This window comes from Gigantopelta aegis, chromosome 8 (assembly GCF_016097555.1).
Source record: "Gigantopelta aegis isolate Gae_Host chromosome 8, Gae_host_genome, whole genome shotgun sequence".
Taxonomy (NCBI): Eukaryota; Metazoa; Mollusca; class Gastropoda; order Neomphalida; family Peltospiridae; genus Gigantopelta; species Gigantopelta aegis.
The window spans coordinates 11,113,813-11,128,744 of record NC_054706.1 but is presented as its reverse complement, the minus strand read 5'-3'; the positions used below and the strand labels follow the sequence as shown (position 1 = coordinate 11,128,744).

At 38.9% G+C, this 14,932-nt stretch overlaps 1 protein-coding gene across 1 annotated transcript in view; it reads right to left on the bottom strand.

The window, feature by feature from the left end:
- Window positions 1–14,932, bottom strand: part of LOC121379467 (proto-oncogene tyrosine-protein kinase receptor Ret-like) — a 40,051-nt gene that overhangs the window by 12,125 nt on the left and 12,994 nt on the right. Inside the window, exons 3-8 of the mRNA XM_041508110.1 lie at window positions 13,882–14,156; window positions 11,623–11,770; window positions 6,435–6,542; window positions 5,727–5,938; window positions 2,644–2,766; window positions 1,777–1,847 (exon numbers count right to left, since the gene is read on the bottom strand). Coding sequence (XP_041364044.1) covers window positions 1,777–1,847; window positions 2,644–2,766; window positions 5,727–5,938; window positions 6,435–6,542; window positions 11,623–11,770; window positions 13,882–14,156 — 937 coding nt within the window. The remainder of the gene's footprint in view (window positions 1–1,776; window positions 1,848–2,643; window positions 2,767–5,726; window positions 5,939–6,434; window positions 6,543–11,622; window positions 11,771–13,881; window positions 14,157–14,932) is intronic.

Genomic DNA, 14,932 nt, shown 5'->3' with positions numbered 1-14,932 from the left:
AATAGCCTTTGGATGGTGGCTATCTTCGACTATAAGATAGCTGCCACATATTCAACGTTACCATTGGATTCCTAGACCTCTAAAATGTGGGTATAGGCGTTAAAACTGTATTGATATCTTTACTACTTAATGAGATATTCAGCAAAATAGCTTGTCTATGGCGGCCATCTTAGATTTCAAGATGGCAGCCACAATTTTCAAACATTTTATGTCACCATTGGATTCCTAGAGCCCTAAAATGTATAGGCGTTTCAACTGTCTCGATCTCTGTACTAGTTAAGGAGATATTTAACAAAACAGGTCCACAATGGCGGCCATTTTGAAATCCAAGATGGCCACCATACGGGGTGCAATTTCCGGTGGCCCCTGGACTAAAAATCTTTATATTGTGTTACTCTAACCATGTGCCAAGTTTCATGCTTTTAAGGGAAAGTGCACAATTGATCAGCTAAGCCGCCCTACTAGAAGTGTTACAGAATAAATAGAATTCGCTTCTCGTGTGTTTTAATATGTAAAATATCAACCTCGTCTAGTTAATCGGTATTTGTCGCGGCAGAGGCTCAACAAATACAGATTAACATAGACTCGGTTGATATTTTCCATATTAAAAAATACTCGTGACGAATCCTCTATATATATATATATATATATATACAAACAGTGTATATGTGTTTTTATCATATCTGTGTTGCTTGTGTTCGCCTTTCAGTATTAGAAATATTTCTAAGTGGATTATATGTTGCTATTACAGAAATGCCAGAACGGGGAGCCGGGGTACCCCCCCCCCCCCCCCTCCCAACTGTGAAGATAAAGCATTACGCCACCTACCCCAGTTGAAAATCTAACTAGTATGTAGCTTCCCCACACCCACACTCACACCCACAGCCAACCCAATCAAATTAGTGTATAGCTGCCCCATCCCCGCCCCACCCTCTCCACATCAGTCACTGTTATCTTCCGACGCCAATGTATTAAGAATATCTGCAAACCATACATGAAAATAACATCGACATTTTTTGTCGTTTCTTCACTTAACTAAAATTGTATTTTCCATCAGTTATTGAAATTAATACACTTGAACATAAACAGAAGAGAAGTATGCCCCAAAGCAAACACGCCATCACAACAGCATGTTGAGGCAGATTTCAAAGTAGTCAGCAAGAAAGAGAAAACAGGAGAACCATCGACCCCTCGAGGCGTCAACTGACTTGCAAACCATCACTTGTAGAGATCGGTCACTGGTCGATTATCTTCGCCTCTTTAATTGCTACCGATAGAAATATACTCACGTCTTGCACATCAACGCAAAAACTGCGCAAAAGTTTATCGGTCGTCTGCGCCATGTCATTATCGGTCTATCAAGCGACAGAGTGGTGCCTAGGTGTTCTATAGTCCGTCCCACGGAGAACGCCTTTTTCGTGCTAAGGAATTTACTACAAGTTATTTATTTCTCATCCGATTGTTTTCTAAATTGGACACAAAAATAGTTGTTGTTTTTGTTTGTTGGTTTTTTTTCCCAAAACACTTTCACTTTTCTTCTTACGTCAAACAAAACTGAAATTATTTAACAAAAAAAATACATTATGTAGGAGGATGGAACAGACTATAGATGGATGTGTGAAGAAAGAAGGTTTTTTTCTCTCTCTCTCTCTCTCTCTCTCTCTCTCTCTCTCTCTCTCTCTCTCTCTCTCTCTCTCTCTCTCTCTCTCTCTCTCTCTCTCTTTAACGTCAACGAAATTATTTAATTATTTTATATCTCGTTATGCCGTTACTTACATGTCACTCTTCGTGGTGTAGATCTGAGCGTATAGCGATTCGGGGGCCATCCACTTCACGGGAATCCGACCCTGACAACGAGATGGAGAAATAATTCAATTAGGGGGTTTTCTGTGGCAGTATTAATGTGGTAGAAAAGGAATTGTGTGACCGCTTTTGTTTTGTTCTTTGTGTCCATTTTTCTAGTTTAGTATTTATGTAGAACTATTCCAGAAAAGACGACATTAAGGGTTGTTGCTGACATATGCGTACGAGAAAGGGTGGGAGTGAGGGGGGGGGGAGACACGAGAGGCTGGAGAAAATCCCCAAATTCAGGCAAAACAGACAGAGATATTTGGGCAAAATACTTAAGACCTGTTTACTATGTATTTCCACCAGTCTACCCATACCCACAATATTAGTTGTAATCTATATAGCTGTTTTACAGTAATGCTAATATGAATAAATATTGTTTTCAAGATTCGAGAATTTTCGTCTGATTTGGATAAAAATGGGAGCCCGTGTGCCTATGGTTGTTGTTCTTCTTATTTTTATAGGGGTGTGTGTTTGTTTGGGGTGTAGGGTTTTTTTTTTTGGGGGGGTGGGTGGGCGGGGGGGGGGGCGAGGTTTGTCTGTGTTTTTTGTTTGTTTATTTGATTGCTTTTTTAGAGGCGGTGATTTATTTATTTATTTATTTATTTGTCAGTCTGTCCACTTACGATCTATCAATTTACAAATAGGTTTTCTAAAAATTTCTGTTCTTGACTGCACTGTATATGTATACGACCTAGATTTGCGATGGACTTTTATAGGATATCAAAGAATAGTGTGCCATGGGGAACATCATTACGTGGATAATCTCTTCTAAAGTGTTAAATACTTTGGTACCTTGCTCATCTTCAGGTAGGTATCGGCTTCGTACACATCCCGACTAAGCCCGAAGTCGGAGATCTTCACTAAGTTGTCCTCGGCCACCAGGATATTACGAGCGGCCAGGTCACGGTGAATCAACTACAAACAACAATAAACAGTTAATTTGTTTTAGTTTTGTTTGGGGTTTTTTTTAAAGAAGTTTGTTTTGTTTAACGACACCACATGAGTACATTGACTTCTTAATCATTGGCTATTGGATGTCAAACATTTGGTATTTTTGGCATATAGTCTTAAAGAGAAAACCCGTTACATTTTTCCATTAGTAGCAAGGGATCTTTTATATGCACCATCCCAGAGACAGGATAGCACATGTCATGGCCTTTGACATACCAGCCATGGTGTATTGCCCAGAACGAGAAATAGCCCATTTGACATACCAGCCATGGTGTACTGCCCAGAACGAGAAATAGCCCATTTGACATACCAGCCATGGTGTACTGCCCAGAACGAGAAATAGCCCATTTGACATACCAGCCATGGTGTACTGCCCAGAACGAGAAATAGCCCATTTGACATACCAGCCATGGTGTACTGCCCAGAACGAGAAATAGCCCATTTGACATACCAGCCATGGTGTACCAGCCATGGTGTACGGCCTTTGTTACACCAGTTGTGGAGCACTGGCTGGAACGAGAAATAGCTCAATGGGGCCACCGACGGAGATCGATCCTAAACCGACTGCGCATCAACCAAGCGATTTACCATTAGGTTACGTCCCGCTCCCTTTGTTTATATAGAGTAGGACACAAAACCGCAGTTTCGTCCACGAGTGTGGAGCACAGCTGCCCCCCCCCCCCCCCCACACACACACACATACACACCACCCCCACACCCTCGCCGGTTCCTACGGGCGTGTTAATAAACTTTAAAATGTATTAAATAACTAAAACTGATTTACGCTTGTATAGTTCACCTATTCGTCAAGTAAATGCTGGTAGCAATCAGTTTCGGTAGTGTTAATTTCAGTGTATGATTTGGCTTGCACATTATTAGTGTAAATATTTAACGTACACACCTATGCATGTTCGCTGTTACGATCAATAATCTTCATCGCGGTATATGTCTCAATGAACTAACATATATCTCTGGTCCTATGCCAGTATACACTCGTTACGAAATAAACATCATTCTCCACGTCAATATCGATTTCAAAAGATTGCAAGCTTCGCTGCCAAGGCAAAAAGGTAAATCCATTGGTGCTGAGCTAGCTGGAGAATTGCACATTCTTTCAGGTAAATTCTTCGATGCTTGGCATTGAAAGACGCCTCAAATTACAGCATTCAAGGGTATTCCCATACTTTAGTTAAGCAGACTGGTTCTTAACGGCAGGTTGTTCATAAACGTCATGGGTTTCGCGTACTTTGAACATCTCGAGGCCATAACTACATAGTAGGGTAGTACATACCACGGCCTTTGATATGCCAGTCGTGGGGCACTGGCTGGAACGAGAAATGGCCCAATGAGCCCACCGACGGGGTTAGATATTAAATACTCATATCCTGAGGTCTGGAGAACGAAATAGGTATTTTGTACAGTGTGTAAATGTACAAAATTCCAAAGTTTGATTTGTTTAACGACACCACTAGATCACATTGGTTATTGAAGTAAGTGTATATGTCAAGATGGATACATGATTGAATAGATGGATGATTGAGTGGATGAATGGATGGAAGATGATTAAATAGATGGATGGATGACTATATGGATGGATGGATGGATGGATGGATGATTGGATAGATAGATAGATAGATGGATGGATGATTATATGGATGGATGGATGGATGATTGGATAGCTGGATGGATTGATGATTATATGGATGGATGGATGGATGAGATGGGTGGACGACTGGATCAATGGATGTAGACAGTTTGATGGATGTAAATAAATGGAAGGATGGACGGGTGGACGGGTGGATAGATGGAAGGACGGGTGGATAGATGGATGGACGGGTGGATAGCTGGATGGACGGGTGGATAAATGGGTGTAGATGGGCGGATGGATGGATGAATGTGGATCTTGGTGGGTGAATGGGTGGGTGGGTTGGTGGGGTTTGGGATGGCAGGATGAATGGACAGATGATGCAGGTCCAAGTATAAATGTATCAAGTATCATTTTTGCAACTGGTATTTAGTTTAATTTGTATTAACCATTTTAAGAATCAGTACAGATATTTGTTAACAACACTACTGGATACACAAATTCCCATTTCTGAAAAAATGTATCCGATCTTTTTCTAGGTAGTTAAAGTCAAAAATGATGATTCTTATAGGGACATTCCTGAGTTTGCTGCAATGTTTCAGATGTTATCGACTAACAGAGACTTTTTAGCGATTGTAATTACATATCAAATATATTTTTTTGCATAAATTATTAGCGGCTGTATATTAAACGTATTTCTGGTCGTTCTAATATTTGTACTAGGTTAAATTTCATTTATTTCCTAAAAAAGATTTTTTCGTACGTACGAAATTATTTGAAGACAAAATCCAGTTTGGGCTTCTTACAAATATTAAGACGACCAGAAACACATTGAATATACAGAAACTGTTATTCTAAACAAGAAAATATATTTAATATTTAAGTTTAATCGTAGAAATATTTTATAAGTCGGAAACAGCTTACAATGCAGAAAACTCGGGAATGTCCCTTTAATCAATGTGTTATTAAACAGGCTATGCTAAACTTTTATGAACGTCGTGGAACATTTAAATGATCAAATTGCGTTTATAATACTACTACTTTGAATACATATAGACAAGAAAGCAATTTTTTATTTAACAATGCACTCAACACATTTTATTTACGGTTATATGGCGCCAGACATATGGTTAAGAACTACACAGATATTTAGAAAGGAAACTCCTTTCGCCACTTCATGGGCTACTCTTTTCAATTAGCAGCAAGGGATAATTTATATGCACCATCCCACAGACAGGGTAGTACATACCACGGCCTTTGATATACCAGTTATGGTGCACTGGCTGGAACGAGATATCTAGACAAAGTCTGGTGGACAACTAGATATACTCGTATTTACCTTCATGATAGAAATATACTCCATGCCTTTTGCTATCTGCCACGCAAACGACAGCAAATGCGAAAGCGAGAGTGTGATGGGGTTCCGTTTCCGGTTACAGCCGGAAGCGTCCTGCCTCTCGTCCCAGCTAGGACGTCCGTTGAATCGCGCGCTGCGCAGATAACTCTTCAGACATCCGAACTGGCAGAACTCAACTATCACATAGAATGGTCCTGAAAGAGAAATAAAGATTTAAAGCAGCTGTCTATAGTAAATTTATATTATTTAGTCATTTAGAATAAATCACATGGATTTTATACTGGGAGGCAGACAAATTGGGGGACAGCCACACTGTCTAAGATTGGCAACTATAAAAGGTGATATAGAAAAACGTGTAATACTACGCCAGTGGTTCTTTCAGTTGTTTATTTTATTTCTAACTCTGGTGTGTAAACCCACTGAAAGGTGACGATCCGTTGTCGTTCTGTTATTGTCTGGGACAGAAAGTAACGGTTATTAGTTATTGCGATAGAAGTAGATATAGAGGCCTTATTACACTTTCTCCAATAAATTGTGTACTCGGTGTTCCGTTTGAAAACTATTTCGGGATACACGAATACATATAAAGGTATGATAAAAAATATTAACTTTTCCACTGAAGCCATTCTCTTGTCCTCTGCGTTTATCACTAAGACTCAATACACAGTCGGCTGAAAGCGGGCGACATACCTGATTGTGTGCAAGCGCCTAACAGGCGAATTACGTTCGGATGATTGACTTCTTTAAGTAGATTTAACTCAGACCAGAGGTCCTGGAACTCAGAACCAGTTGCATCTGCTGTAAAACACAAGAGAAAACACAATACTTTGTATCACAATTTCTATCTCAAGATAGATTTCATATCCGGCCTTTCACTAGTGAATGTGTGTTCGCTGTACGTTGTTAAAGTTACAGTGTCTGGTTACTATATAATAATATCATGCACAAATATGAAATTCAAGTTCAACTGCAATTTTAAAAAATTCGTGTGTGTTCGCTATGAACGGAGAACGTCAAAAGTATACGCTCGATTCGTCGCCTGTGCGGCCATTGCTCGGCAAACCACAAACGACAGCCTGTTGTCAATTTCAGTTAACAGGTGCGTTTGCGGATTTGAAATTGTAGGGTTCGTCTCAAAAATGAAATGAGAATTCTTCCGCTGTACAAAGAACGTTCGGTTGAGGATACGTACTATTCTTTCGTTAAAACCGGTTTTGATCTTGACAGCGTACTATCGACAATCGTACCTTCCTATTTAAGAATTAATATTTTATAAAGTGTCAGTAGAACTTTCAAGTTTAGTTTGTATAACACATTGATCATGTATATATTTTTAATAAATAAATATTAAAGTAGAAAATGACCCTTTTCACTTTCTAATTTTACGTGTGGTAAAATCGACAAATTCAAATAAATAGTATTTCGTTTGGAAAGGGTAAAGTTAGTTTGTTTTGTTTAACGACATCAGTGTTAGAGCATATTGATTTAATAATCATCTGCTTTTGGGTGTCAAACGTTTGGTAATTTTGACATATAACCTAAGAGAGGAAACGGGCGCATGTGCAGGGGGGAGAGTATTGGTGGCCGAAACCCTTCCCTGACCAAGATAAAAAGAAATTGAAATATATTTTCTGGGGGAACATGGCCCCATATAAACTTCACTCAACGCAGTCTATAACCCCCAAACCCGCTGAAATCCCTGCACACTCGACTTTTTTCTCTCTTTTTTTTAGCAAGGGATCATTTATATGTACCATCCCACAGACAGGATATCACATACCATGGCCTTTTATATACCAGTCATGGCGCATTGGCTGGAACAATCCCGCCACTGGGGATCGATCCTAGACCGACCGCGCATTCAAAAAAACCACCACATTTTTAGGTCTAAGTAATGAATAGAAATAACATATAGTCTTCATAAATGTTACGTATATCGAACATACCGCCCTCTTCCTCTACCCCTAGAGAGTTACGTAATTATTAACATCCCCTTACATGTAACGTATACCAACCGCTGGTCACTGTCAAAATTTCAAGGCAAATGTCCCACCGACCCCTGGAACGGTATTTTACCATACCTCTATGGATATAAATATATTTTGGTGGTATGAGACGACCCCTCAATCAAGACAGTTAAATTTGTTCAAAATCACTTGAGAAGCTCAGCGCCTGCGCAAATCGCGTAAATTCCCAGTAAAACAAGCTGGCCATTGGGTTTGCAGCTGACCTAGATAATGTAGATAAGCGAGCATTGCGAAACTATAGCGATGTGTGGACATTTTATGTATCAAACAGAACTGGATCATCTATTCTAAATGCTTAAATAATAAAAATATTCCAGACATTGCAGCTTTAATATACACATAAAATATTTTAATGTGGAAGGTGACAATCTAATCGGTTTTGGGAAAATAATTTCAAAAGTTTGGCCATTGAACTTTAGTATAAATAGCCATAAACATGTTGTTTGGTAGATGTATAAACCACTGCACTAAGCTTGGTTTTCTTCATAGTATGATTTGTTTTAAATATGTTAAATATTACAAGAAAGCATTGACTATTTACGGAGTCTAATGAATGATTAAAAAATGAATACTTAAATGTTTTTAACGAAAGGAAAGAAAAGCAAATGTTTTATTTAACGACATACACAACACATTTTATTTACGGTTGTATGGCGTCGGACATATGGTTAAGGACCACAAATATATTGAGAAAGGAAACCCGCTGTCGACACTTTATGAGCTACTGTTTTCAATTAGCATCAAGGGGTCTTTTCCATGCACTATCTCACAAACAGAATAGCACATACTACGGCCTTTGATATGCCAGTAGTGGTGCACTGTCTGGAACGAAAAATAGCCCAATGGGCCCACCGACGGGGATCGATCCCACACCGACCGCGCATCAAGCGAGCTCTTTTACCACTGGGCTACGCCCCGCCCTTTATTAACGATACCAGGGACCTAATTCACAAAGCTCTCTTAGGCTCTGCTAGACAATAAAGCATCCTCTTTGCAAGTCTTTTAGCATTGCACTGCGAGATCGCAAAGTTACGAGAGTTTAATGAATTAGGCCCCAGATGAGAAGAAAATGTGAATAAAAGAAATAACGAATTGTAGCATGCGATCGAGATGCACATTGTGAAACTCGTTAAATCGTAATGCTATTAGTGGCTCTTAATGCATCAAAAAAGGTATGCTAAAATGATTCTACCAATAATTAGGAAACACCTCGGCAATTCGAGCTGTCTGTCTAGGAGAGGCGTTAATGGATAATTGTTAGTGGGTAGTGAGTGAGAAAGTTAAAACTGTTTTGTTTCCTCCTTTTTTTTGTCCACATGGTTAATGATCATAGAGATAATTAGAGAGGGAAACTGCTTCCGCCACACCATGGACTACTATTTTCTATCAGAAGCAAAATATATTTTATATCAATCACCCCAAAAACAGGATAATACTAGCTGGGACGTGAAATAACGCAGCGGGCCCACCAACGGGGAATAATCCTAGACAGCCCGCGCATCAAACGAGCGTCTTAACACTGGGCTACGTCCCGACTCTAGTGAGAGAGAAGTCAGTGTAATTCTAACTCTCACTCCTAGTGGCTATTTTCCATTCCAACCAGTGGTCCACAACTGGTTCATCAAAGGCCGTGGTATGTGCTGTCCTGTATGTGGGAAAGTGCATATAAAAGACCCCTTGCTGCTTATCAGAAAGAGTAGCCTATGTGGCGGCAGTGGGTTTCATATGAAAAGATATGTCAGAATGACCATATGTTTGACGTCCAATAGCCGATGATAAGATAAACTCTTAGTGGCAACAAGTACCAGGATACGAACCCAGTACGTACAAGTCTTCAAACAGTCGGCTTAAAGGGGCTGTCTTGACTTTGCTGCCACTGAAAAATGTTTCTTACTAACAGAGTCTTCTTCACAACTAAACATACACGTTAAATACAAATACTTCCTACAAATTTTTCTTTTCGTACGTACCAAATTATTGGGAGGTGAAATCCAGTATCGGCTTTTTGAAACATTCAGGCAATCGATTACACCTTGCATATACAGACACCGATATTCTAAACAAATAGATTTCATATGTAATTTAAGTAATTAAAAATGATCCTAAACGTGTTACAAAAGAGCAAACTCAGTACAGTACTTTTAACCCCTGCACCGCGGAGGCAATATAACAATAATGCCCCTTGGATGGAATCGTAAGTTGTTGCCTTTTTCATTAGTCTACCATTTGTTAAAGGACTGTCTTGAGTTTGCGCCATTATAACATGTTTACGACTAACAGATCTTTTTTGACGACTAAAATTACATATTAAAGATATTTTCTTGTTTAGAATATCAGAGTCTGTATAAACAAGATATGTGTTGTCGTCCTAATGTTTTAATGGCTCAAAACGGATTTTTACATCCAAATAAATTCGTATAAAAAGCAATATATATTACGACGAAATGAAAAATAACTGTTTAGTTACAAACATTATGACACGACCGCAAACACAATTCATATGCAGACAATGGCATTTATCCTGCAACCACCGAATATGATGACGGATAAAGCAGTCATATCCTGCTACTGACGTCACACCCGTAGCATACATTATAAGATCGCTCATTTCACCTCCAGGTCATCATACAATGTGTCTGAAATAACAGAACTACTAGCTTTTCCGCTTAAATGTTATGGTCTGCAGGATAAAAATATTAACTAGTTAATGGCATCGAATATCTGCTTTATCCTGATCAGGCCGAATGACAAATTCCCATGTCCCATTCTTACCTTCACAGGATACAGCAGATATCCGACGTCATTAACTAGTCATTCTCTATTTAATTTGTTTTTATTTTATATGTACTTTTAGTCTATACAAATGGTCAGTTAGTGGAAAACATCTTACAATGGCTGCAAACTTAGGAGAATCTCTTTAACGAGTGTTATTTCACAGACGTCACGTATTTAACGTGCCACTATTTTACAGACGTCACGTATTTAACGTGCCGCGATTTTACAGACGTCACGTATTTAACGTGCCACTATTTTACAGACGTCACGTATTTAACGTGTCAGTATTTTACAGATGTCACGTATTTAACGAGTGCTATTTTACAGACGTCACGTATTTAACGTGCCACTATTATAAAGACGTCATGTATTTAACGTGCCACTATTATAAAGACGTCACGTATTTAACCTGCCACTATTATACAGACATCACGTATTTAACGAGTGCTATTTTACAGATGTCACGTATTTAACGTGTCACTATTATACAGACGCCACGTATTTAACGTGCCACTATTATACAGACGTCACGTATTTAACGTGCCACTATTTTACAGACGTCACGTATTTAACGTGTCACTATTTTACAGACGTCAGGCATTTAACGTGTCACTATTATACAGACGTCACGTATTTAACGAGTGCTATTATACAGACGTCACGTATTTAACGTGTCACTATTTTACAGACGTCACGTATTTAACGTGTCACTATTTTACAGACGTCACGTATTTAACGTGTCACTATTATACAGACGTCACGCATTTAACGTGTCACTATTATACAGACGTCACATATTTAACGTGTCACTATTATACAGACGTCACGTATTTAACGAGTGCTATTATACAGACGTCACGTATTTAACGTGTCACTATTTTACAGACGTCACGTATTTAACGTGTCACTATTTTACAGACATCACGTATTTAACGTGTCACTATTATACAGACGTCACGTATTTAACGAGTGCTATTTTACAGACGTCACGTATTTAACGTGCCACTATTATACAGACGTGATGTATTTAACGTGTCACTATTTTAGAGACGTCACGTATTTAACGTGTCACCTACGTTTGAGCATCTTCACCGCCACTTGGCTCCACTTCTCGTCCCCTTCCAGCCCCCAGGCCCGCGCCTTGACCACCTGACCAAACTCCCCCTCCCCCAGGGTCTCCTCCAGAACCAGGTGTTGGCGGGGGAACTCCCACTTCGCGTCCAACTGGTCACAGAAAGGAAAACAATAATTAAAGTTAAAGTTTGTTTTGTTTTCTTTAACAACACCTCTAGATATATAGATATTATAGAACATGATATAAATATTTGTATCACCCACATGGTTTACATTAAACGTATACATAAATATCGTATTTTTTCAAACTATTTTTATGGCATGTTGTGATATCACAAATTTATTAACAAAATATTGTTCTTGGCACTCCGGCTCAAGAAAGAATTTATTTAGATATACTCAACAACATTAATTAAGGGCAAGGCCTGGTGATTATAAAGTCTAGACTCGTGACTCTAATAAGAGTCTGAGACAATAATGTAACTTGTATGTGTGTGACGTCATTAGAGATGGAGTCTGGACGACAAAAGTTTTATAAGCACGGGCCCAGTAGAACCAACCCTATGTAGAGACCATATTATCAATGATAATCGAAGTCGAAGTGGATTTTCTCCAAGGAGAACTTTTGTGCAAGTATTTCGACCGAATCGCCCCATAGCGTAATCCTAGCGTATCTGTTTATATAGCCAGAGGACGACCATAAAAAATGTTTTTGTCGCCAAACGAAAAAGAAAACTAAAACAATAGTATGTATCAATGAAACACCGTTACATGTTTCGTATATATAGGACTGTTGCTATCCAACGTGACATTTTGGCAAAGAAGTTCTTTCATTAGGTGTTTTACAACCAAGACATCATGGTAGACACTCAGAGGCGGATCCAGGGGGGTGCTAGGGGCCCGCCCCCCGCCCCCTAAATTTTGCGACAGTTAAAATTTTATTATATTTAATTTTCATTTTTTTACGATCCCCTCCAAACCTCCCCCAAAGTTCCATTGGCATTCCACTTCATGTCATTGGGGCACCCTCTAAATGGATTTTCTGGATCCGCCACTGACACTTATAGAAGCTTCTTCCTGATATAATACACAATGGACAATTATAGATACTTTTACATACTAGTCATTAAAGTGACATTCTTGAGTTTACTGCATTGTAAGATGTTTCCGACTAATAAAACATTTCTACGATTAAACTTATATATTAATTTATTTTTTTTAAATTTAGAATATCAGTCTTTGTATATTCAATGTGTTTCTGGTCGTCTTAATATTTGTAAGAAGCCCAAACTGGATTTTTGTCTTAAAATAATTTCGAACGTACGAAAACATATTTTAGGAAATAAAATGAAATTTAGCCTAGTACAAATATTAGAACGATCAGAAAACACGTTTAATATACAGCCGCTAATATTTTATGCAGAAAAATATATTTGATATGTAATTACAACAGCTAAAAAGACTCCGTTAGTCGATAACATCTTTAAAATGGCAGCAAACTCAGGAATGTCCCTTTAAGTAGAATATACAAATTGTATTATGTTTCTCCAATACACGTTAAGCTTTACAAGGTGTTTTACTATTTCCTCAAGGAATTGTACATACATACATTCATACGCACGCAAACACACACATAATATATATAAACATAATATATATATATAAACAAGGCTCCTAAATTCGTACGCACGCAAACACACATACATATACTATACATAAAGATAAGATATATATAAACAAGGCTCCTAAATGTGTTATTTGGCGCTTTAAAAAAAAAAATAGAAGTAGGCGCCATCTGGCCCCATCACAGAAATGTTAACATAGACGGATGTCAGTAAATAGTTTTGGCATTGTTGTTTATACCTGGTATATAGTACAAAATACATTTGTTTTTGTTTGTTTGTTTGTTTGTTGTTGTTGTTGTTGACTTGTTTTGCTCATTGTTGTTGTTGTTGATGTTGTTACTGGGGGACTGGCGGTTGATGTGTGTAGGGTTTTTTGTTTGTGTGTGCGTCTGTGTGTATGTGTGTATGTGTGTGTGTGTGTGTCTGTTGTTTTCCGGGGGGGGGGGGGTTGTTTCGCGGTTTATTTTAACATACAAAGCTTGCACTTTTGTATCTATCACTGGTTAGAATTTACTCAAATAACGTTAACACATCACCTATGATCAAAACACCCTCACAACACAACACTAGCAAAAACCGACACGAGCGTCTACTGGTCGCTTAATTATTTGTGTTGAGTATAAACTAAACACATACGTCGCCCACGTCGTTCTTGCTGGGTGAACACTGGTGTGATATGTTAGATGGACGGCGCTCGCGATCCTCCGCGTAGTCAGAGGGCAATGACGTCATGTAGATGATGCTGGTCACGTCTTTCAAACCTTGAGAACGACGTTGTCGGTGACGGCGCTGCCAGCACAGGGAGAAGCCCACCAGCGCCATGATGAGAAGCCCCGCGACCGAGGAGGCGACGACAATCTTACAAATCTTGTTACACGACTCCAGTTTCTCAATTTTCATCTCCACCATTTCTGTAAATGCAATAATCAATCAATAAAGAATTAAGCAGAATTTGATTCCGACGCATTCAAGTAAAAAATACCAATCAAATTGCCGGAAAGTGCATAAATAGAAAACATATATAATTCAGGTATGTTTCGTTTGAGCCACAATTTTGATGAATTTATTTTTTATACTAAGAATGTGGAATTGGTCAACTGTGGTTAGTAGAGGGTGAGGTGGAAAACGATGTAATTAAACTGCAATTGTGTTACTTAGTCCGAAACTGGCGCAGAATGGAACATAATCACTTATTGTGCGCCTTTCACTAGCTGGTAAACAGCTGTGTACAAGGCCTAAAGTAAATTGTGTTTCCGGGAATTTAACACTACCTAGAAAAAAGGCCGACCCTAATTTTTCCCCATGTATTATTTCTTTTTTCGATTTTCTAATAATATGTACGTGAAACGAGTACAGCGCCTGTTGCATAAAACTTTAGTTGGACTCGTAGGGACGAATGTATCCGATGTGGGGCGAGACGTAGCTCAGTGGTAAAGCGTTCACTTGATGCGCGGTCGGTCTAGGATCGATCCCCGTCATTGGACATTGGGCTATTTCTCGTTCCAGCCAGTGCACCACGGCTGGTATATCAAAGGCCGTGGTATGTGGTACCCTGTCTGTGGGATAGTGCATATAAAAGATACCTTGCTATCAATGGAAAAATGTAGCGGGTTTCCTCTCTAAGACTATATATCAAATTACCAAATGTTTGACATCCAACAGCCGATTTTTAATTAATCAATGGTAT